We start from the raw sequence: 24817 nt of genomic DNA, 5'->3' as shown, positions 1-24817 counted from the left end.
TCTGCAGCACGAGCCGCAGAACACAAAAATTATCCTCCCAGCTAAAGATCTCAAGTTTTCACCACCACAAAGTAGATATTAACAGGACCAAAGAGAAACTACATTACTTATTGATATATAACAGGCCTGCCAGACAGATGAAAGGAAAACACAAAGATCAATCCTATGAAAATATTTTAGCATGGAAAAGGGGTGCAGTGCCCTCACAAGGTAGAAAAAGGTTTGCTACTGGTGTGGCAGGCAGCATAATGGTCCTCAAAGATGTCCACACCCTAATCTTCAGAACCTGTGAATACGCTGCCTTACATGGCAAAAGGGATTTTGCACATTTATTTAAGATTAAAGACCAGAAGATGAGGAGATTGTCTTGCATTATCCAATAGTGTGACCACTCTAATCACTAGCGCTTAGAAGTGGAGAAACTTTCCCGGCTACAGAGAACCAGAGAGATGGCAGCATGAGAAGGAGCCAACCTGTCACTGCTGTTTTGGAAATGGCGGAAGGAATTCAGGTGTCTTATAGAAGTTGCTGAATGAATTCTCTCCTAGTGCCCCTGGAAGGAATGCACCTGTCAATGCCTTGATTTTTGCCCAATGAGCCCTGTGTTGAACTTCTAACCTACAGATCTATAAGATATACATTTTTATTGTTTAAACCACTCATTTGGTGGTAATTTGTTACAGCAGCAATAGGAAATGAATACACTGGGAAACAAGTAAACGAATTCCTAAACTAAGTAAATGTCCCAACATTTGAGGAGAAATGGACTAAAACATAGTTGTAGTCTACTGAAATATTTGAGTCTCATGGAAAAAGACAAAATCCCAAGGAAGGAGAAGATTACCAGATGATTCTGTGGCTGTTCCTCTAGCTTCAGGATACCTGAAAATCTGATCACATCCTCCTTAGAGTAGATAACCCAATTGAGAACCAAAATCATTTAGTCCCACACAGCTTACTGTCTACATTAACACGACTTTATTATTCCCATGTCTTCATCAGCATAACTCTACTGTTCCAGGAAACTCTTGCCCAGGAAAATAAAAGTTGCAAACAATTGTATTATTCAGTCCAGGAACATTATGAAAAACTGATCAACCCTTCAACAGAAAGCATCAACCAAGTTTTTAACCCAAGACACTCAAATCCTCTCCTCAAAACTTTTGCCCTAACCCTAACTCATGATCCTTACCTAATCTTAATTAAGCTTCTACATTAAAATATCCACCTTTAAACCAGACATCCAAGTCTCAATACATATCCCAGCTTTGCACTTCCCTCTGAGAGACTTTTAAGACTGTTGAAGTAGTGTTCTTACTTGCCAAGCATATTAGTTTTCTCTTGCTGCTGTATCAAATTGCCATAAATTTAGAGGCTTAAGACAAAATGAATTTATTAGCTTATAGTTCTACAGGTGAGAAATCCAAAATGGGTCTCAACAGGCAAAAGTCAAGATGATGGCAGGGGTGCTTTCCTTCTGGAAGCTCCAGTGGTGAATTCATTTCCTTACCTTTTCCAGCTTCTAGAGACCACCTGCATTCTTTGGCTCATGGCCACTGCCTCCATCTGCAGGGTCAGCAATAGCATTACTCCAAACTCTGCTTCCATCATCACATCTCCTTCTCTGACTCTGACTCTCCTGTCTTCCTCTTTCACTTAGAAAAAAAAAACCCTTTTGATTAAACTGGGACCACCCTGATAGCCCAGGATAATTTACCTTCCTCGAGATCCTTAACCTAATCACATCTTCCAAATCCCTTTGGCCAGGTAAGCTAACATCACCACAGTTTCTGGGGATTAGGAACTTGGAGGCCGGGTGCATTTTTCTGCTTATCACATCAAGGTGAGTGATAAATTTTGCTTTGTCTTAGTAACAGGTTGTTCTGGTATATTTTCAGGAGCCAGCATCTGACAGAATACAAGTAAAGGAATGATAAGGAGTAAGTCTATGCCACATTCAAGATAAATAAAATTTCAGCTAAGGCACCTGTGTAAGACCAAACCCCTGAATCTCACTGTCACAGCTGCTCATGGAGTAGTAAGTAGCAGTTTTTGATGATATGCAGCTACACAGGAGATTGGGGAACACAAATCCTTGAAGAGACTAATTGACTGACTACTCGCACACACACAAACACACAAGACAGAGGGGCCTATGTAACTAGCTATGCATGACTGCTGAAAGAATCCCCAGGGCTGATGGCTTTCCTGAGGTGAGATGGCCCTTCCCATTCAGCCTCACCTCTCATGACCACACACATCCCTAGTGAAGCATGGCTGGGACCTTCCCTGCACCCTCTTGTGCATGTTGCACTGTTGCCTGCCCTGAATCCTTTCTTAATGGTTAGTAAATTTGGTTCTGGGTGAAGCCTAGTTTTGTGTTGAATTACTAGTCTAAAACTAAGTTCACTCCACGAGCAGAAGAAGGTTTACATCATACAATTGGAATGTTTTTTAAACGTGGGTGTGTAGGTAAATCTATTTATGTCTATATACCTATACACAAATTTCATCCCTGGCTCATACTTTGCTCTGCAATACCAGATGTCAGAGGAAACGGAGTACTACTTAGAGTTTGAAAGTAGGATGGATTATAATCCAATAAAACTATATCCAGCCAATTTTTTGTTCATGATCTAATATAGCATACATTCTCAGATATGAAAGTCAGAAAGCATACACACTATCTTTAATGAAAATAATGACTTGAAGACATACCTCAGTTGACCCAAAATCAAGATAAAGAACTACTTAGAAAGACTATAGAAAAGTCCAGTTATACAAGGTTAAGTTTAAATGATATTGAAAATATGATTATTAAACATAATACAAACATAAAAAGATAATTTTTAAAGAAAAAATGCATATTATCAAATTTTAATAGCATCAGCTGGTTCTAAAATGGAATTCAAAAGAGATGTGTGAAGGAGGAATAAAGTAAAACTAAATATTAATTTTTTTCAGTTTACATAGTTATAGTAATTCTGGAATATTGAAAGGGATGGGTAGAAAAGGCAGGCTCTTGAATCAAACTGTCTGGGTTCATATTTTGGCTGTGGGTCCTGAGAAAGTGACGTAACTTCACTTAGCCTCTTTGATAATCAGTTTCCTTGCTTGAAACTGTGTATAAAAATAGCATCACCTACCTCATTCAGTGGTTGCTAAAATGAAGTCAGATAGTGTGTTGGTTTGAATGTGTTATGTCCCCCAAATGCCATTATCTTTGATGCAATCTTGTGGGGCAGACATTTTAGTGCTGATTAGATTGGAATTCTTTGCGTGTTTCCATGGAATGCGCCCCACCCAACTATAGTTGATAACCTTGATGAGATATTTCCATGGAGGCGTGGACCCACCCATTCAGGGTGGGCCTTGATCAGTGGAGCTATATAAATGAGATGAAGGCAAAGGGAACTCAGTGCAGCTGTGAGTGATGTTTTGAAGAGAAGCTACAGCCAAGAGGGACACTTTGAAGAAAGCACAGAAGCTACAGATGAGAGACAGTTTGAAGATGGCCATTGAAAGCAGACTCTTGCTCCAGAGAAGCTAAGAGAGGATAAATACCCGAAGTGCAACTAAGAGTGACATTTTTGAGGAACTGCAGCCTAGAGAGAAACGTCTTGGGAGAAAGCCATTTTGAAACCAGAACTTCGGAGCAGACGCCAGCCACGTGCCTTCCCAGCTAACAGAGGTTTTCCGGACACCACTGGCCATCCTCCAGTGAAGGTACCCGATTGCTGATGTGTTACCTTGGACACTTTATGGCCTTAAGACTGTAACTGTGTAACCAAATAAACCCCCTTTATAAAAGCTAATCCATCTCTGGTGTTTTGCATTCTGGCAGCATTAGCAAACTAGAACAGATAGTATACATGGAGAGCGCCTGTTAATATGAAATATTCAACTAACGTTAGCTATTAGTTTTTATGTAAAAATATAGGTTCAAATATGTTGTTTTTAAGAACTAAAAGGGAAACACCAGTAGAATTATAAACACTAAGGAAAAAAATCAAAGAAAATATCTTCCATGTTGCATAAAGAAAACAAAACAAAACAAAACAAAACAAAAGAAACAACAATGAAGCATGAAAAGTAACATAAAACCAAGATGACAGAAGTAACACCAAAAACTGTCATAAATATAAACAGGTTAATCGGCCTTATTAAATGACAAAAACTTTCAGATCTTTTTATTAAAATCCACATTGTATATAAAAGGTACTTTTAAAGGGAAAAAATGATGTATATGAGAAACACTTCTAAGTTATCTCTTTATTTTATGTTTGCATCTGCTAAAATATTTTGAAGCAGAAATATTGAAACTAAAAGGATAAGCAAACATAAATCAAAGCAGGCATAGCATTGGTAATATATGACAAAATTATATTCAAGACCAAGTGCATTAAATGGGATTTAAAAATCTTATTTTATTTTGACAAAAGGCACAATTCACAATGAACACAGAAAACTCATAAATCTTAAGAATCAAATAACATGGGATTGAAATATGTAATGCAAAAATAGCAGAAGCCAAAAAAAATAATTGTACTAGGAGTGGGAGACTTTCAGATAGCATCTCAGTCTTGGATAAATCATGTGGAGAAAAACAATGATATAGATGATATTTGAACAATATTGTTTTTTTGGAGATCTATGTCAAACTTTGTCTTTACAGAGAACATCCTCTCTTTTTCCTCAAATATCCATGCATCTAAAACAAAAATTTATCAGATATAGGTATACAAAAAAATCACTTAATTTTCAAGAAAAAAAGAAGAAATTGTACAGAACACAATTAAATGAAATTAGACTTAAGTAAAAGTGGTTTTAAAAACAGTAAAAATAAAACAACTATTAAGGAATAGAAAAACATTTTCCTCAAAGAAGCTCACCTTGGGTTCAAAACAAAACTGATATTGAATTATTGTAATTAGAGCCCTGATACAAGGTATCTGGGTATCCCAGGAGAAGTGGCACAGAATAAGAATGGAAATATTCTCATTAGAATGCCAACCATGTTTCCAAACCATCCTGGTGAAGGGAAATTCCAGTGCCCTGGTCAAAAGGGTACGGAAAGGGCTGGATTTCATGTACAGCAAATAGATTATATTGTCTGTTGTGATGAATAAATTATTCTATCACTTTCATAAATGCCTGAATGCAAAACTCCTCTGGATATTGTTTATCATAGAAATCTGGACTAAGTGGACCCTGTCGCACAATTACTCTCAAGATTCCAGTCTCGCAAACTAGGAAAGCAACCCCCTTAGTGGCAGCATTTCCCAGAGTGTGTACCGCAAAATGTTAGCAACTGTTGGGGTGTGGGCAGGGAAGTGGGGGGCAGGAGGAAGTGGAGGTTTCATAGTCAAAAGCATTTGGAAAGGGGTGAGTTAAAGTGAAAATATTTTCATTGCTGTTTCTCAGATTCTTTACTATGTCAACATGCATTATGAACTCTAAAAAGAACAACTAGCACGTGGTGCTTCCTGAATTTATATGACCATTAAACCCTTTTTTCTCAGGAGACTGGAGTGCTATAGAATATGCTTGGGGAAACACAGTTGCTGAATTTTCACTACAAGCTTATTTTTCTGCTCTCTACATTATTTGTTTTACATTCGGTTACGGGACAAGGTTCCTTGCCTCTCTCCCTTACCCCACGTCCTGCCTCCTGCATCCCCGGGTCCTGCATGAACATAAATTCTGGCAAGAAGTAGAGGCTGTTCTGCTGTCAAATCGTAGCAGATTTTCTCGATTGCATGGCATTCATTGTTTTAGGTGTCAGAGATGTTCCACACCAAACTTAACAAGTCTGATTCAGGGACAGGCCCTTTGACAACATTCTTATGAGTTAACTTCTCCAGTAGTCCCCCTCCCTAGCCCCTTTCCAATTTCAACACCTTCCCTACTCAATACCGAGAGGTTTGGATGAAGCTTTCACACAAAAAGCAGTTGCTTTCATTCTATGTTACAAACAGGCCATGGCTCTTTGGTGCCTGATGCCAAACCTGTGAACAAATAATATAATCTGGATTTCATAAATCAGATACAGGGAAACAGGTCTGGAGACAGGTTTTGTCCACAGAAAAGTCATTAAGCACCATCAGCTAGGAGAGAACAAGGTCAAAAGAGTGTCATTGTGCCCTTCAAAACAGTGATGCCCTAACATGCCTGGCAGCAAACATAGGAAGCAAAGTTTAAAAGGTTTTCTTCTCTGAGTTCTCTGTTAATTTTTTATTATCAGGTTTTTTATCACTAATAATGTTACCATTAACCAATGCCTAATATCTTTTTGCTTAAGCTCATTTTCTGTAAATTGCAATTATTTACACAGCCATCTTCCTGCTACCCTCAACGAAATCTCTCTCTCCTGTTGTACCTGCGGCTAAATGTGCAATTCGCCCTGTAACTCCTCCACTCTTAGGGGATTAGTCTGATGACAGTCATACAGAAGACTTCTAGAAGTAAACCAATTATAAACTTTGTTGGATTTCCTTTCCCCAAAATGACTTTCATATCAGGTCCAGAAAGGCTGTCTAATTGGATATTGTTAGGATCATTGGTAAGAGAAGTAGAGTTTCCAAATGCATGTGCCAACTGACTGTAATTACAGCCCTGCAGAAGCAACAGGGGTGGATTTCTTTATAAAAATGGGGAATGAGTTCAAGGCAATTCCGGAAACCCCCAGAGGGGATGACTTCTTTAAAGCAAATCCTATCTGTGAAAGATATCAGGCTGATAACCTTAGCCTGCAGCCTCATCCTGTGCTCTCCACGGGAGTCTTCTATCTCCTTCTCCTTTCTCAACTACTCCCTTAAAACTTCCATAAAAGACTTTCCTTGCCTCAGCAGGCTACCCTGCTGATGGCTACTGATAAAGTGAGAAGCACTCTGCACTCAAAAACCATTCATTTCCCATTGTTATCCCCTAAACTGCTGCACTCTCTGTCCCCATAATTTAGAAGAAAGCTACCGGTAAGGAGATGGCCTATTTTATTTGTGTACTGCCTAGTTCTCAGTTGTCACTTAAATACACTCATCAGAGCTTCGAAGACTTCTCATCACAAGAGAAGAAAAAATGACATCTTTAAGCTAAATAAAAGCTTCAGAATATGCAGTAAGCGTGGCCTAATGAGCTTTTTCAAACTGTCCCAGTCTGCCAACACCACTCTCCCTAAGTCAAAGGGTCATACTTTAAGAATGAGAAAAATAATTAGTCTCTGGGTTTCTACACCAGATTTGCCAATTACAAAGAAAAGAGGATTTTAATATGTTTTTTTCCATTAAAAATAAACAAAGTTGTATTACAGATAATTTGGAAAAGATAGCAAAGAAAAAAAAATCATAATCAACCACCCTAAGAAAATCAGTAGCCTTTGTATTTATTCTTTTTTGGTCTTTTATTTGAATTTTTTCTTACATAAATTTTATTTCAGTATAAATGACAGAATAGGCATCTTCCAAACAATCCAACAGAGAAAATGATCACACATCATCATAATTAAAGAATAAATACTCAAATGGTTACCATCTAATTATTCCTAACTAGATGTAGGCACTTTGATAATAATTTACATGCAGCAAGTCATGTAATCTTCATGGAAACCCATATAGTAACTGCTTTTATGTTTCCAGTTCACAGATGAGAAAACAAAGGCTCAGAGAAGTTCAGTAGCTTTCCTAAGGCTACACAGCAAAGAAACTCTTGGCCTGTCTGACTCCAAAGCTCATGTTCTTGTATTGTTCTCAATACCCTGGAGTCCAAGGATTGTGGTCAAAGATTTCACCATTCACACCTATCTCAGTTCCTGCAGAACGGCCTTTCAGTCTCAACATTAGGACTCTGTTTCGGTGCTGTCTTTTGTTCTGACCCCTACTAGGATAGTTCTCTATTGATTTCCTGACAACACTGATTTATGGCTTGCTCACTGCATCTTTGATTCTCTACATGTAAGTCAACATTTCCCATTTGATGCTTTTTAAACTCTTCATTTATTCTGAGCCCTCTATAAGATATCGCGTATACAGGATTCTAATTCTGTCTCTCACTCTTATTCCCTTTCTCACCCCAGATTATAATCTGTTTCTCATTCTCTCAATATAACAGTGATCACATCTACCACAGTGGGTGGATGTGTCTCTTAAGTAACCCTGCTCTACCCTTTAAGAGTCTTAAGTTCTCTCAAATTGAATCCTACTTATGATCATTTTTCTTGTCTCTTGCTAACTCATAATGTTATAAGGTCTCAGTACAATGCCTTTTCCTTACCCCTAAAATATCCATCAGACTCTCTTGGGGTCCCATTTCAATCAATATTACTGGCTACCCAGAGACAAACTCATAACATAATCCCAAGATTTTAATAAGTATTGTTAATAACTTTTAACAACCATAATTATTTCTATTATGATACAGCTAATTAACATAGAACTCCCTTTGCTTGTTCAGAATTACAATAATGTTGTCTTTCTTTCTTTTAGCTTCATTTAATACTATAATCAGACAACTGTCCAGCATAAGTTCCTGGCAAGCATTTGGAAGATATCAATTTGAAAAACCAAATACTAATTCCCTTATTATAAGAGAAAAATAAAATGTTAAAAGTTGCAAAATTGTATTGATGTTGAAAAACATCCAACATGTATGTCCTTTGCTATAAAAATCCCTGTAATTATTGAATGTGAACCATATTAAAAGAGATTTGCAAATTGTGAATTCCACATGGAAGTGTGTTTTCCACCCCTTAGTATAACCCCCAAGTAATATACAATTAATTCTGCCCTTGGGGTATCATTCACATTTATCACTGATTTGTTGCAAGAAAAACTATTACTTCTTAGTACATGTCCAAAAATAAAAATGACTAGCGTGCATTACAGAATGTACTCATTCCCTCCATGACTGGAGGAAGAAATCATAGAGTCTCAATTATTGTCTTAAACCTAGGGAGACAAAGACCATGAGTTATTGGAAATGCAAAATCTAAAATTAAGTATATTGAATGAAACCTACTGCTATATATATGTTTTTACTTTCAAGTGATAAACTGTCTTTCTTGTATTATTCTATTCATTTAGAAAGAATGAAAAGTATCTCTTTACGTGTCCATTTCTCATTAATTCTCCTCAAACCTCCCCTGGTGAGAAGAGATTCACAGTCAATAGGCTAAATAACAAGCCAACCATCAATTAATAAGGCCTCTCTCTCCCTCTCCAAGAGACCAAGTGACTGAGAGATCCTTTCGGTTTTGGGTTTTGACCCCCCTCAAGATTAAGTTATCCTCCCAATATCCCAGTGGCTCCTGAGCTATTTGTCAATTGTAAACTCTAGACTTTGTACTCTGGTCTGACAAGTTATCAAGAAGGGAAGTGGATCCTAAAGGCACGGGGTAAGTAGCCAGGTACAGCCAAGATCTGGCTGGAGGGGTTTCAGACTTTGAATCAGCTTGTCAAGCACCTAGTAAGAATCCAGAAGAGAATCATGGGATAAATTTTGGACCATGATGTTTGGAAACACTGTCCTTCAGTTGAACCACATCCACAGCACTCTCTTAGAGTTACAGAGAAAAATCATGTGGTGATGACTTGAACTGAACCATCAGAGATGTCTATATAATCACCCAACTTGAAAACCACACATACTTATAAAAGTGGACTGCATTTTTTTAATAGCTATTGTATGCAGTAGCAAGCAAGGACACTGGTCTGACTCCAGAAGAGAAATTCTTCTGAATTTCTTCCATGCTTCTTCTATAATGAAATAAGAAAGACCATAGGTATAGATGCCAAAGGCCCATGTTCTGTCCCCTACTAGGCTACGAGGTAGATGAAGAATTTCTAGGCCTCGGTTTTCTCATCTATAGATGTGGGGACCCAGGGCTCAGGCCCCTCCCCTCCATAGTCATTTCACGTAGACTCCTACTTGACTGGGACAGAACTTAGAAGTCATCAGACCACCCCATGGGAGGAAAAAACATATTGTTAACAAAGAATTGAAACTCCCTTCCCCTGACCACTGTTGATCACAAATCTCTACACCCTTGTGTCACAAGACTTTGCCCAAACTCTGATCTAACATCCTCCTTGTCCTAACCCTTATAAACCACCCCCCGGCACCCCCTGCTTTTGTGCAGTGCTAACTTCCATCTTTCCTGGGCTGCCACCACCATGGAACAACCATATGTCCTCTAAGAAAGTCCTATTAAACTCATGTCTAACTCCATGCCTGGTGTGTCCTTCGGTCTTGGGACTAAGCTGGGTTGGAACAATAAATGATCAGGTTGAATTAGACATCTTCCCAAATTCCTTTGGATTCTTAATTTTTACACTAACTGCCACCAAGTATCTCAGGGTTCAAAATATTTTAACAAATGAAAGGAATAGTGTCTTGGATCCATGGCCCAGTCCCCCAGTGGAAAAGACAAACATATATTCAAAAAGGAATCCCCTTCCCCAGTGGGCATTTTGCACGCCGTGTTTCACAGATAAGACAATAAAAACAGCTGTTGAAGGGGATCATGAATCTTGCCTGTTCCATGTCCCTACAGGCAACAAACATGTTTTATAAGAAAGATAGCTTGCTACAGCCTAGCTTGTGGTGCACATTTCTTGGATTAACTTCTTAAGATCTCTAAGTGTGATTCACAAAGAATACTAGTTGTGTATCTTTTGCAATCTGGAAAACAGTAAAAGTCTCTCTTTAGGCAAGACACCATATGGAGAGAAGGACAGATGCACTTTCATGAAGCAGTTAGCCAAGTGGTTTAAGATAGAGAAACATTTCCATTTAGACCTGAACATTTCTTTTGAAGGGAAAGATGTTTTCGTTATTATCTTCTCCAACTTCTTATCACAGATTTAAAATTGAAATGGCCATCCTTCAGGCTAAGTGATAGAGTCACTCATCCAACATATTATTATAAATATGCTAATAACATTTTACATTAACACAGAGTATGAGAGTGCTTTCTAAAAGATACTGTAGCTCACTAATCTGCAGGATAGCCATGGAATAGCTAGGGGGAAAGGATAGTTTGCCAACTTTTTCAAATGATGGAAAACTTCATAGTTTAAGCAGCCAGTTTGCCCCAAATTTTCTAATGAACCTTTTACAAGAACTTAAACGGAACATAGGAGTCCTAACTCTGGGACTATACTGACGTCCATTACACTCATGGGCCCCGTTTGCAGATTCAGTGTTCTATTCTTCCACTCTCCTTGTCGGCTCTGGATCCTTCTAGCAACCCCTGCCCATGGCCACAAAAAACACGAGGTAATCCCATAGACTCAGGCTGTATTTCCAAGCTTTGCCTTCCTGCCCCTGTTTCACTCCTCTCAATGACTTATCTCTTTTAGATTTGCACTTCCAGTTTACTTGTACAGTTTTACCCCATGTCAACTTGATAATCACACTTGGGACCTTTTAAAGACAAAGCTCCTAGGAAATGCCCCAACCTCCCACACTCAGCCTGCAGAGGAGAATCACCGTACACCACTTGGGACTTCAGAATATCATGGATCATGGCCCCAGCCTCCTGCTTAGTCCAGGGAAGGATCTAGGGCAAATACAGTGCCACCTAGACCGTGATAACAAACTCAGGCTCCCTCAGGATGGCAGTGGTTCCCCACCAGGATGTCAGTGTCTCTTATGTTTTCAGAAAACCTCAGAAAACCCCTCAGGTTGTGCTGGACGAAAGGGAATTTACCATGAGGGCTGTGTAGGTGTAGGGGTAGTGGTAGGCCAGGTAGCAGGCATCCTCACTGTGCGGGAAGGTGACGGCAAAGGTGAGGGTGTAGCACCCCTTCCCAGACGCTCCTCCCGCTGCGGCTGCTGACTGGCGGTAATGATTTCTAAAGAGAGAGGAGAAGAGAGGAGGATGAGGGAGGGGTGGGGGGAACAGTCATTTAGGGTTCTAGATGCCATCAACCTCACGTGTTTTCTATGGCACAATGCTCTTCACTTGAGACACTGTGGGGGAAATTGAGACGACACAGAAATGTCAAGCGAGCTTCCTGCCAGGTCATGAGCCACACTGGCAACTTCTAGGCCAGCTGTGACATGTACTGTATGGGCCTCTCTTTGCTGTGTCCGAAAGTGAAGGCTATATAATCACTGAGCTGGAGAATAGAGGGACATATGAATTACTCTGTTTTTCCGAAGATTCTATTTCAGACATACACCAACCCCTGCCTCTCCCCTGATCACGCAGGGCATGGCACCTCACCCTTCCTTCTCCTCAGTCTTCCAACTGGATTTATTAGTAATCTCTATACTGAGCTCAAACTAGACACTTAACACGCAATCTTATGTTATCATTGCAACACTCCATTGAGTGATTGAAGAAACAAAAGCTGAGAAAAATAATTTGCCGAAGGTCACGAAGTTAGCAAGTGGCAGATACTGGATTCCTTCTCCCCAAAGGAATACATTTGTCATCCCATACTACGGTTCACCTTCTTAAAACTCAAGAGAACACATTTTTCTTTGTCAAAGATGAAGAACCAATTTTGATACTTCAGAGAACAATATTAAAGTAAATTGCACCCAGAAGTACGTTCCAAGAAATATTTTCCACACACACTGCCAGTTACTCTCTTGCCTTGCCTGTTGATTCTGAGACAGCTGTGCAGGTTTTCCTGAGAAATGTTATCATCAAGGCTTCATTATAATGCAAAATGCACCCAGACACCAAAAGACGTAATTCCACCTGTGAACATTTAGAACACTGGATTACTTGTCTGTTGTGCTTTTTGGTTTTACTGGGGCAAAGGGAGTAAGGAGGGAAGAAATAGCAGATAATTATTCTTGTGTGTTCTTGCAAAATATAAAAAAAAAAAAAAAATGGATTATTCTTTTCTGCTTTTTGCTGTCTTCACGCCACCTCTCTCAGTCAAAGCAAAAGAGTAAGCAAGCAAGAAAGGAAGAAGTGGAAAATCCACTGTCTGATTTCTTGTGGTTTTTCAATATCTATGAATCCAGGGATGGGAGTAAGAGAAGCTGGTTGCCCCACTGACTATGGCCTGATACACTTCTCTTGCCTCTCCTCCTTCTAACATGACAATCTGAAGCCCTGGTCATTCAGGGGAAAGGAAGATACACCACAATGATTTAAGCACCCAAGTGGCCGTCCCATGCATCTTTGCAGACTCCCTTTGTGGATTACCGAAATAGCAACTTCTCACAGTGTGCCCCCTGAATCTTCATACCTAACTAGATCTGCTTTCTCCAGATTTCCCTGAAATTCTGCAGTTTTTCCTAAAGCTAATACCCTGCTTATTACAAATTATGTAAAGAAGCAGATGGTAGCTCAGAAAGCATGCAAGCTGCATATGCTCTACCTTTTATTCTCTTCCTGAATTTACCCTTAAAGATGTGTTAGTCTGCTGCAAATGCACATTCAGTTTACACCTCGCAGAACAACTGGTGTAAGTCAAGTACACCTTCCTACAATGGAATGGAATTGAAATGAAATGAGCCAGGGATAGCCAATCATAATGTGCAACAGAGCTTCACCTGCAGTCATGCATGTGTGGACATCCATACATGGTGCGTGTACACATTCATGAATGCAGAGGCAAGTGGAAATCCACATCTAGTGTCTCACCATCCCTGGGTTCTTCACCTCAGCCAGTGGAGAGAGAGCCTGAGTCTTCACTCGAGATTAACAGATGCTACTGAGAGCCAAGGGTGGGGGTCTTAACTGTCCAGAGCCTTCCATTTTTTCAGGTTTCCCATTGCACTATTAAGTACAATGAAGTCACATTACAGGCACTTTTAACTTATGCAAACTCAATCTTATCCTACCCAGGTACAGGAAAGAGAAGACAGACAGTGGGAACGTGAAATCCCTGTATTTATCCCAAAGCTTTTTCCATAATCAAACCAAACCTAGACTCCAGGGAAAGAACATCTGCAGTGAAATGGAAAGAGAAGTAAAATGTGTCAATTCTTAGCTTTTGAATTCCATGGATCCAGTTCCTCATGATTTGAGAGAAGTGTAAGGGATTTGAATGGTAGTTTTGCCTGTATGAAATCTGCCTTCTCACTAAACTTGGTGTCACTGGATTCTCTCAGGTAAGGACTAAAAGCAACCCCACTGACAAGCCAATCTTTTCCAGAGTGGCTGCAGATTGCTAGAATTTTAAAGAAAAAGGATGTCAGCTGATCTAAAATGTTGATGTCAGCCTGGAGTTTCCACTAACAGGGATTCCTTTACAACCCTAGCCTAGGGTCTAAACTTCCGCTGAACCTAAAACAAAGGTCAGGCTCTGGCACTATAGTCTCTTGGTGACCGTATTGTAGCAGGAGCTGCCCAGGAGACAAGTTTACCTCCACCAAAACTTTCCTTTAAACTTTCCCGAGATCATCTTCTTCTTAGTAAAATGTTTGATAAATCTCTAAAGTGAAACACTTGGCTTGTTACATTTCAGTTTGTCCAGGCTAGAGTAAGAACCCATCAATAAGTTACTTTTATGTCTCCAATTGTGATGTGAACATATTGAGGGGTATTTTCAAGTCAATAACATTTATCCTTCATATTTTTAAAGGAATTCCCATGTTTTTCCCTTTGCATGGAAAGCCCTTCCTTTCTTCCTCATTTAGCCGACTCCTCTTCACCTTCAAGATTCAGCTCCAGTACTTCCCCTTTTAAGAAGCCTTTCCTCCTGGTTCCCTATTTCATAGCTATTATCACACTATGTCTCTCCCTCATTGGACTCTGAACACTTCATACTTATTCATTTGTGTATCTTCATGGGTGCCACGGTGCCCAGCCAAAGAAGCTGCACAATAAAAAAATAACTTGACCTAAGCCTCCAGGAGTAATAATTAGGATGCTTAACAAACTCTATAATCCTGATGACATCCTTTCAAGGTAAGTATTATTATATGCATTCTACAGCTGGGTAAACTGAGGCTTACAGAGGTTAAGTGGGTTGACCATGTCCACATAGCATGTATGGTAAACAGGATTCAAATCCAGGTGTGGGCTTAGTTCCAAATTTTTTTTCATATATCACCTGACTCTTAGGAATGGATAAGAGGACAAGAGGTCTTTTGGCCCAGTTAATCACGTAAAAACGTGAAGTTTTAGTCTTTATAAAGCGAAGTACCTACAAACTTATTGTCTACATGAAGAAGGAATGAAAACTAAACAAGATGAAAGCTTTAAGAAAGTAGCTAAAATGATCCATACGGCTATTCTTTATGTCATTGGTATTCAACACTACTGAGAACGTTTTTAATAATTATTAATAATGATCAGTAACACTTATTGAACATGTACTATGTACCAGACACTGGTCTAAGTTTCCCAAATGTTTTTTTTTTTTTTTTCTCATTTCATTTAATCTTCAGAATGGCTATATGACATAGATACCATTATTGTCCCCATGTTACAGATGAGGAATCTGAGATCCAGAGACATTGGTTGGAATCCTTTGCCCAAGGTCACCCTGTTAATGAGAAGCAGACATTTGAAGTTTGTCTCCACTACCAGCACTTCCAAATGGACAACTTGGGTGAAAATCAAGTGTGTGCTCAGAATTGCTGAAGCTGAGATAGGTCAGCCGGGGTTAAAGATGGCCTGGACCAAATAGATCCAGCAATTCCACAGTTAAATGATTCCCCTTTGCTTTTCTATTCCCTGAACCATTTATCTTCAGAAGGAATTGCACTTTTATAATCATAAAGCCTTCAATGAAGCAGGGAGCAAAGTACACAAATGCATAGTTATGAACTCAAACTATTTCCATTTGTACTTAAAAATATGCTGGGAAGTCATTTTTCCTATGTGTGCAATAAATAAGCAAATGCCAAGATGGAGAATGAATTAGATAATCTTATAATGATGATGGCTCTGTTTAACAAGGGTACATCATTTCACTTAACAGGATCTAATAAGGCAGAGCAGCCAAGTCGCCAGGCTTCCCTGTGTCTGCAGCGTTTCTAATATTCTAGGTAACACCAAATCTCTCTCCAGAGACCACTTGGAAGGATGCATGATGGCAGGACCCTTGTATGACATTCATCTTCATGAGTGAGCTGTTCCGTCTCCTCTCACGAAAGGAGATAAATGTCAGAAGAGATCAGCCATTGTGTATTACACAGCCACTCGCTGCACGCTGCTTCCCTCCCTCTGCCCTTCAGCTCCAAAATTACTTTAGCCCAGAGCTAGGAGAGAATGAGAAAACGTGTGAGGCTGTGCCCGTCAGAAGGAGATGCAGACCAGAGGGAAGTAAATAAAGCAGAAACTAAAACTATCCTTGCTTACTTTTATGACAGGCCTGGAAAAACGGGGCTGCCCCTTTATATTCTTCCCTCCGGAGGCTCACTTTTTATTTTCTAGCTTGCCGGTCTTCAGGACAGGTGGGAGGGGTCTGGGAGGGATAGGGAGACGATAGGAGGGACTCCAGGGGAGGGACAAGATGATCAACTGAGCACAGGGACAGAATATTAGAATCTTCCTTAGGTTTATTATCTAAGTAATAAGATTAAAAAAAATTGAATTGTCCAATATTTACTGTGGGACACATGTCCTTCCACAGTCCATGTCCACCTAAAGTGACTGACACTCATAAAATAAACTAGATTACTAGGCAACAACCTTATCCAATCATCTTTTTGTATTCAGGGCTGCAATATGAAAAATACGTGACGTTTCACATCTGTGGTTTTCCCATGTCAGGCAGTTAAGTATCAGTTGCTGTACACCAAGCTTCCTGAGGGAGGAGTGGGAGGACCTAATGCCCTTCCTCATTCTTGTGCTTTTAGCATCCGGCAGGTTACTTCAGTTTGTAAATATCTACTTTAGTGGATTTACAGATTATATTACCTAAACTAAAACTCAATATAGAAAATTTTTTTAAAATTCTGCTTAGAAGCCGTAATTGATGATAATATTAAATTGCAAGCACAAATAACCAAGAAAATGTCAGAACACACACGGCTTACCTCCTACCCTTAGGATTAGCTCGTTCTCAAGAATTTTCATTTGTAAAGGAATAATAATCTAATTAGATCTGAGAAGTCAACCAAAACGTTTCAAAATTTTCAAAAAGACTATTTACAACTATATTTTTAGTGATAAGATCTACCCTTAGGTATAATGTGCCTTGAGGCATCAGCTATCAATAGTATGAAGTTATAACAATTAGGTATACATTGAAAAATATTATTTTTTTATCTTTTCTCTCATCATGTAAAATTCTTAATTTTCTTCACGTGTCCTAATGCCCATAATATATTGGCATAATAATGTATAATCTCTGGAAAATGGAATATAAACAAATATACATCAGAAGTACATACACAGATATGTTTTTTTTTTTTCATAGTGGTGTGCTATCAAAATAGTTAGGAGACCACTGTTCTAACTGATGGCAAGAGTCCCTACAAAGTCATTGACCCACATCCTGATGGATCATCAGTGTGGTCAAGTTCTGAAGGAAATGAAAATTCCATTCTTTCTGAGCATCCTTGACTCAAAATGCTTATTCCTGCAATGAGCATATCGTGACACCACATTTAGGATATGGCATTAACTCTGAAAATTTAACAGCATCATATAGAACTTCTGAGTTTTTGATGACACCTTGGAGGCAAAGAGAGACAAGAATGTAAAATTCTCCCAAATTAATACACCAGAGAAAATAAAGACAGGAATGAAGCAAAGAAATCTTCTAACGCTGCTCAAGTCAAAGATCTGGATGAGTAAATAGGGAGAATAATATTGTAAAATCAGAGAAAGGCATTTTACAATAGAAGTGTTCTGATTTGTGGGTGAATAAGGATATGCATATCTATCCTGTTATTAGATCACATTATTGGAAATATGTTAACATAATGTGATGGATAATTGTAAAACAAAGTACATTACAATGTAGCAGTCTTACCCCTTCATCTCTGTTGCATTCATGGCTGGAATATGAAAAATGAATTGTATTATTCATTCATGGTTTTCATCTTACCCCTCTGTTGCTCTTTAATCACATAACAACTGTCTTGTTAATGACTCTAAAAGCTATTAACACTGGCTTTCCTTAGACCAAGGCTATACTTTTGAATGTGTGGCTTCTTCCTTCTCCTTTCTGCAGCTGCTTGATCCCCAGGAGCCCTCTTCTTATTTCCCACTTTGAGAGGAGTAGCCTCTAGGGAGAGCTATACCTCATTGGAAGAGGATGCAACTTGTTATGTTTGTCAAATCTCTTACTGAGGACCAGACCCAAGGCTGCTCCAAGCTGGGTCTTTCACATGTATTTAAGGTAACGATTTTCAAAGAAAACTAAAAATCATTCTTAACACACCAAGGTGAAAATTCAGGACTTCATGCTTTTCCTGCATTGTGGCTTCTATCAGTGAATTCTCACCTTCAGTTGAATTTTAGTCTAAGCCTCTTTGGACCATAAAAGAGCCCTCAGAGTCTCAACATATGTGGTCCTGAGAGTAATTGTCATTTCGGTGAACGGAAAACCAACGAAGCTGTAAGATTTCACTATTCTTCTAAAAAATAAAATGAAAATACTACCTTGGTCCATATCCTAACACATTAAGGACTGAAGACTGCCTGCCAACTCCTTTATTATAGACTGTTATTCAGCCCAGCCCTGTGATTTGTTCATTGTTGTTATTTCTGTGATGCTTTTTGCCTTTGTAGCTGATGGAACAACAAGATCCTTGACCTTTCTTACCTATCAATGCTGCTATCCCCACAGTCTCAAAAGCCAAGATAAGATGCATAAGGGTATATACCCTCTCTCTTTTTGATACTGATAACAATCCTAAGATCTAGAATGTCTGTTAATATTTTTGTTAGGGGCCTTGTGTAATCTCAGGAGGAGATAAGACTTACTTTACCCAAGAATAAACACTAGCCTATCATTTTTTATAAGAAACCAGGAATGAGCTAATAACTAATCATATATACTCTACCTGTCCTAACAGTCTCCTTCCTTTTGTTCCTTACAAACTTAAATTTTATTTTCTATAAAAACAAAATGCATACGTAAGTAATTCATGGGTCAAAATCCATTTCTTTATCAAAAATATGGATAATTTAAATTTCATTACAACTTCATAAGATAAATTGGTGAAACTGGCTACTGAACAAGGATTGATTTGAAAACTCTTCCTCTTTTATTTTTTTTCCAAGAAATCATCATGTTTTGGAGGAAAGTTACTGAAGTATATTTGCCACATATTCACTCTCCTGTGTGCCTTTTGGATTTTGAGACTGTGAGAAGAGGAGGACTGATAGAGAGGAAAGGCCAAGGGTCTTGTTGCTCAATCAGCTACAAAGGCAAAAATCATTGTAGAGACAACTGTATACACGCCACAGAGCTGGGCTGAATAACAGTCTGTAATAAAACAGTTGGCAGTCTTCAGTCCTTAATGTATTAGGATACAGACCGGGATAGTATTTTAATTCATTCTTTAGGAGAACAGTAAAGTCTTACAATAGGTTCAGTGGGACCAGTGGGAATAGCTGAAGAACTAAGGCTGATGTATTTAATCACAGGATGACCTTCCAACAACTCCAAATATCCAACAACAAGGTCTAAAGAGTTTAACATACTTAAATGAAGATAGGCTGTTTTATAGCAAATCAGAAGATATCTGAATCTTGAGATCTACTCTGGGTGCCATCTAAAACACATGCTCATACCTCCAAAGGGCAGGTTTTGCCATTGGAAGGGAGTGACAATAAGTGCAGCAGACAAACACATGTTGCTGAGGTTTATAAGATCAACATGGAAAAGCAGAAAATTGAGAGGGACTGAAAGGGCACAAAAAGGAATCCAACTACACTCTCACTTACTTGTAATAACAGATTTCATAGCCCGTCCGTATCCAGGTGGGTCTGCCAAGAAGAGCCTCCTTCACCGAATACATGACTGGTTGCATCCCTATGCAAAATATAGGCAGAACATAATCCATAAGGAGAAAAGGGGGAAGAGAGCTGTGGCAGGTTGAATAACAGCCCGCAAATATATTGAGGTCCTAATCCATGACACCTGTGAATGTTAGTGTATACAGCAAAAGAGACTTTAGAGATGGGATTAGATTAATGATCTTGAAATGGGCAGATGTCCTGGATTATCCTGGTGGGCCCTAAACGCAAGAGGAGGCAGAGGGAGATCTGACTACAGAGGAGAAGGCAATGTAAAGGGAAGAGAGGAGATTTCAAGATGCTACAGGGCTAGCTTTGAAGATGGAGGAAGGGGCTATAAACCAAGAAATGCAAAGAATGCAGGTCTAGAAGCTAGAAAAGGCAAGGAAGTGGGTGCTCTTTTAGAGTTTCCAGAGTGAGCACAGCCCTGCCAACACCCTGACTTTAGCCCAGTGAAACTGATTTTGGACTTCTGAACTTGACAACTGTAAGAAAACAAATTTTCCACCAAGTTTGTGGCAATTTGTCACAGTGGCCATACAAAACTAATGCAAGAGTCAAGGTTCATATTTTCTCTTTCTATAATATCAAGCATTGATTTAATCAGTATAAAATAGAAGCAGTATCCTATATTCAGACCCAGAGACTAGGAAATACTTATTCCTTACTCAAAGCCATTCAATAAATGATTGTATGAGCCAACAAGAGCACCCACAAATGTCCAAAATAAATATAGGCTACTAGTCAGGCTTTACCTTTTTATTATTATTAGAGAAGTTGTGGGTTTACAGAACAATCATGCATAAAATACCGGGATTCCCAATACCACCCCACTACCAACACCTTGCACTGCTGTGGAATATATGTTACAATTGATGACAGCACATTTTTATAATTCTAGGATTAATAAAAGTCCATGATTTAATTTAGGTTTCATTTGTTTCTGTAGCATAGTTCCATAGATGTTCTTAACATTTTTATTCTGTTACCAAATATACAATCTAAGATTTCCCCTTTCAGTCATATTGAGACATATATTTCAGGCTATTAATGGCATTCACAATGTTGTGTTACCATCACCACCATCCTTTACCAAAACATTTCCATCAATCAAAATAGGAATCCTGTACATTTTAAGCCCTAACATCGCATTCCCTATCCACCACCCTTATCCCCTGGTAATCTATATTCTAGATTCTGACTCTGCAAGTTTGCTTATTCTAATTGTTTCAAAACAGTGAGATCATACAGTATTTGTCCTTCTGTGTCTGGCTTATTCCACGCGACATGATGTCTTCAAGTTTCATCCATTTTGTCACCATGTATCAGGACTTCATTCCTTTCTACCACTCACTAATGTTCCATTGTATGTATATACCATGTTTTGATTATCCATTCATTGGCTGATGGACACTTGGGTTCCTTCCATCTTTTGGAAATTGTGAACAAATTGTGAACAATGCACACCACTATGAACATTGGTGTGGAAATAACTGTTCAAGTCCCTGCTTTCAGTTCTTTGGGATATATACTCAGTAGTGGGATTGTGGGATCATGTGGTCATTCTACTCTTAGTTTTCTAAGGAACTGCCAAACTGTATTCCACAGCAGCACCATTTTACATTGCTACCAGCAATGAAGGAGTGTTCCTATTTCTCCACATCCTCTCCAAAACTTGTTATTTTCCGTTTTTCTTTTTAATGGCAGCCATTCTAGTGGGTATGAAATGGTATCTCATTGTGGTTTTGATTTGCATTTCCCTGATGCCTAATGGTATTGAGCATCTTTTCATGTGCTTTCTGGCCATCTGTATAACTACTTTGGAGAGCTGTTTGTTCAAGTCTACTGCCCATTTTTTAATTGGGTTGTTCGTCTTTTTGTTGTTAAGTTGAAGGATTTCTTGGTATATTCTGGATATTAAACCTTTCTCAGGTGGTTTCCAAATATTTTCTCCCTTTATGTAGGCTATCATTTTACTTTCATGATAAACTCCTTTGAGGGACAAAATATTTTAATTTTGATAAGGTCCTATTTTTTTTTTTTTTTTTTTTTGTTGCTTCTGCTTTGGGTGTAAAGTCTAAGAAACCACTGCCTGACATAAGATCCTGAAGATGTTTCCCTATGTTTTCTTCCAGGAGTCATATGGTTCTAGTGTTTATCTTAAGGTCTTTGATGGATTTTGAATTGATTTTTGTACATGGTACGAGGTAGGAGTCCTCCATTTTTTCTGCAAATGGAGATCCAGTTTTCTCAGCACGATTTGTTAAAGAGACTACTCTTTCCCAATTGAATGGTCTTGCCAACCTGTCAAAAATCAGTTGTCCATAAATGGGATTTCTGAGCTCCCAATTCTATTTCATTGTACTATATGTCAGTCCTTATGCCAGTATCATGCTCCTTTGATTACCAAGGCTTTATAATAAGTTTTAAGACTGGGAAGTTTAAGTCCTCCAACTTCATGGCATGCTTCTTTTGCAATGTGGCTTTAACTATTCAGGGTCCTTTACCCTGCCATATAAATTTGATGATTAGCTTTTCCATTTCTGTAAAGAAGGTTTTGGAATTTTTATTTGGATTGCATTGAATATACAAATGGCTTTGGGTAGTAATGACATTTTAATGATATTTAGTCTTCCAACCCATGAACACAAAATATCCTTCCATTTATTTAGGTTTTCTTTTATTTCTTTTAGCAGTGTTTTATAGTTTTCTGTTTACAAGTCCTTTATATCTTTGATTAGATTTATTCCTAGATATTTGACTCTTTTAGTTTCTATTTCGAATGGACTCTTTTTTCTTCATTTCTTCTTCCAATTGTTCATTGCTTGTGTGTAGAGACACTACTGATTTTTGAGTGTTGATCTTGTATCCCACCACTTTGTTGAATTCATTTTATTAGCTCTGGGAACTTTGTTATGAATTTTTCAGGATTTTCTGTATACAGGATCATATCACCTGCAAAAAAGAAAAGTTTTACTTCTTCCTTTCCAATTTAAATGCCTTTGGTTTCATTTTCTTGCCTAATTGCTCTAGCAAGAACTTTCAGTACAATGTCGAATAACAGTGGTGACAGTGGGCATCCTTGTCTTGTTCCTGATCTCACAGGAAAAGCTTTCAGTCTTTAGCCATTAAGTAGAATATTAGCTGTAGGCTTTTCATATATTCCCTTTATCATATTGAGGAATTTTCCTTCTATTCCAAGTGTTCTAAGTGTTTTTATCAAAAAAGAAAAAAAAAAAAAGGATGCTGTGTTTTGTCAAATGCTTTTTCTGCATCAATTCAGATGAACATGTGTTTTTTTTCCTTCATTCTGTTAATGTGGTGTATTACATTACTTAATTTTCTTATGTTGAACCAATCTTGCATACCAAGGATAAATCCCACTTGATCATGGTGTATAATTCTTTTCATATACTATTGGATTTAGTTTGCTAGTATTTTGTTGAGAATTTTTGCATCCATACTCATAAGAGATATTGGTCTGTAATTTTCTTTTCTTGTGATTTCTTTACCCAGCTTTGATATGACAGTGATGTTGGCCTCATAGAATGACTTAGGGAGTGTTCCCTCCCCTTCAATTTTTTGGAAGAGTTCGAGCAGAATTGGAGTTAGGTCTTCTTGGAATATTTGGTAGAATTCCTCTGTGAAGCCATCTGGTCCTGGGCTTTTCTTTGTTGGGATGTTTTTGATTAATGATTCAATCTCTACTAGTAATTGGTTTATTGAGATCTTCTATTTCTTCTTGAGTTAATGTAGCAGACTTGTGTTTCTAAGAATTTTTCCATTTCACTAGTTTATCTAATTTATTGGCATACAGTTGTTCATAGTATCCTCTTATAGTCCTTTTTATTTCATTGGGGTCATTAGTAATGTCCCTCTTCATTTCTGATTTTAGTTATCTGCATCCACTCTTTTTTCTTTGTGAGTACAGCTAAATATTTGTTGATTTTATTGATCTTTTCAAAGAGCCAACTTTTGGTTTTGTTGATTCTCTCTATTGTTTTTTCATTTGTTTTTTATCTCATATACCTCTACTCTGATCTTTGATATTTCTTCCTTCTGCTCACTTTGGATTTAGTTTGCTCTTCTTTTTCTAGTTCTTCCAGTTTTGAGGTTAGGTGTCTGATCTGAAGTCTTTCTTCTTTTAAAAGCAAGCATGTAGAGCTACAAATTTCCTTCTCAGCACTCCCTTTGTTGCATTCCATAAGTTTTGGTATGTTGTATTTTCATTTTCATTCACCTCAAGATATTTCCTAATTTAACTTGTGATTTCCTCTGTAACCCACTGGTTGTTTAAGCCTATGTTGTTTAATTCCAACATATTTGTGAATTTTCCATTTCTCTCTCTATTACTGATTTCTGCTTCATGCTGTTGTGGTCAGAGAATATATAATTGTATGACTTCAATATTTTTTAATTTATTGAGATTTGTTTTATGACCCAACATATGCTCTAACCTGGAGAATGATCCATGTACACTAGAGAATAATGTGTATTCTGTTTCATTGGGTGCTGTATTCTCTATATGTCTGTTAGATCTAGTTGGTCTAGTGCATTATTCAAATCCTGGACTTCTTTATTGATCTTCTGACCAGATGTTCTATTGATTATTGAGAGTGGTATGTTAAAGTCTCTTACTTTTAATGCAGAACCATCAATTCCTACCTTCAAATCTGTCCATATTTGCTTTATATATTTTGAGACTCTGCTGTTAAGTGCATATATACTTATGATTATTCTTTCTGTTGAATTATCCCCTTTATCAGTATATAATGACTATCCTTGTCCCTCATAACTGTTTTTTACTTAAAGTGTATTTTATTTGATATTAGGATAGCCATCCAGCTCTCTTTGCTTACTACTTGAATGGTATATTTTTTTCCATCTTTTCATCCTCAATCTACTTGTATCTTTGACTTTAGGGTAGGTCTC

At 38.2% G+C, this 24817-nt stretch overlaps 1 protein-coding gene across 1 annotated transcript in view; it reads right to left on the bottom strand.

Annotated features, from left to right (window-relative positions):
• Window positions 1-24817, bottom strand: part of AGBL1 (ATP/GTP binding protein like 1) — a 1004372-nt gene that overhangs the window by 634783 nt on the left and 344772 nt on the right. The window contains exons 16-17 of the mRNA XM_037832989.1: window positions 19814-19901; window positions 11705-11849 (exon numbers count right to left, since the gene is read on the bottom strand). Coding sequence (XP_037688917.1) covers window positions 11705-11849; window positions 19814-19901 — 233 coding nt within the window. The remainder of the gene's footprint in view (window positions 1-11704; window positions 11850-19813; window positions 19902-24817) is intronic.

This window comes from Choloepus didactylus, chromosome 4, assembly GCF_015220235.1.
Source record: "Choloepus didactylus isolate mChoDid1 chromosome 4, mChoDid1.pri, whole genome shotgun sequence".
NCBI classification, from domain to species: Eukaryota; Metazoa; Chordata; class Mammalia; order Pilosa; family Megalonychidae; genus Choloepus; species Choloepus didactylus.
Note: the sequence above shows the minus strand (reverse complement) of the source record. Positions and strands in the feature narration are given on the sequence as shown.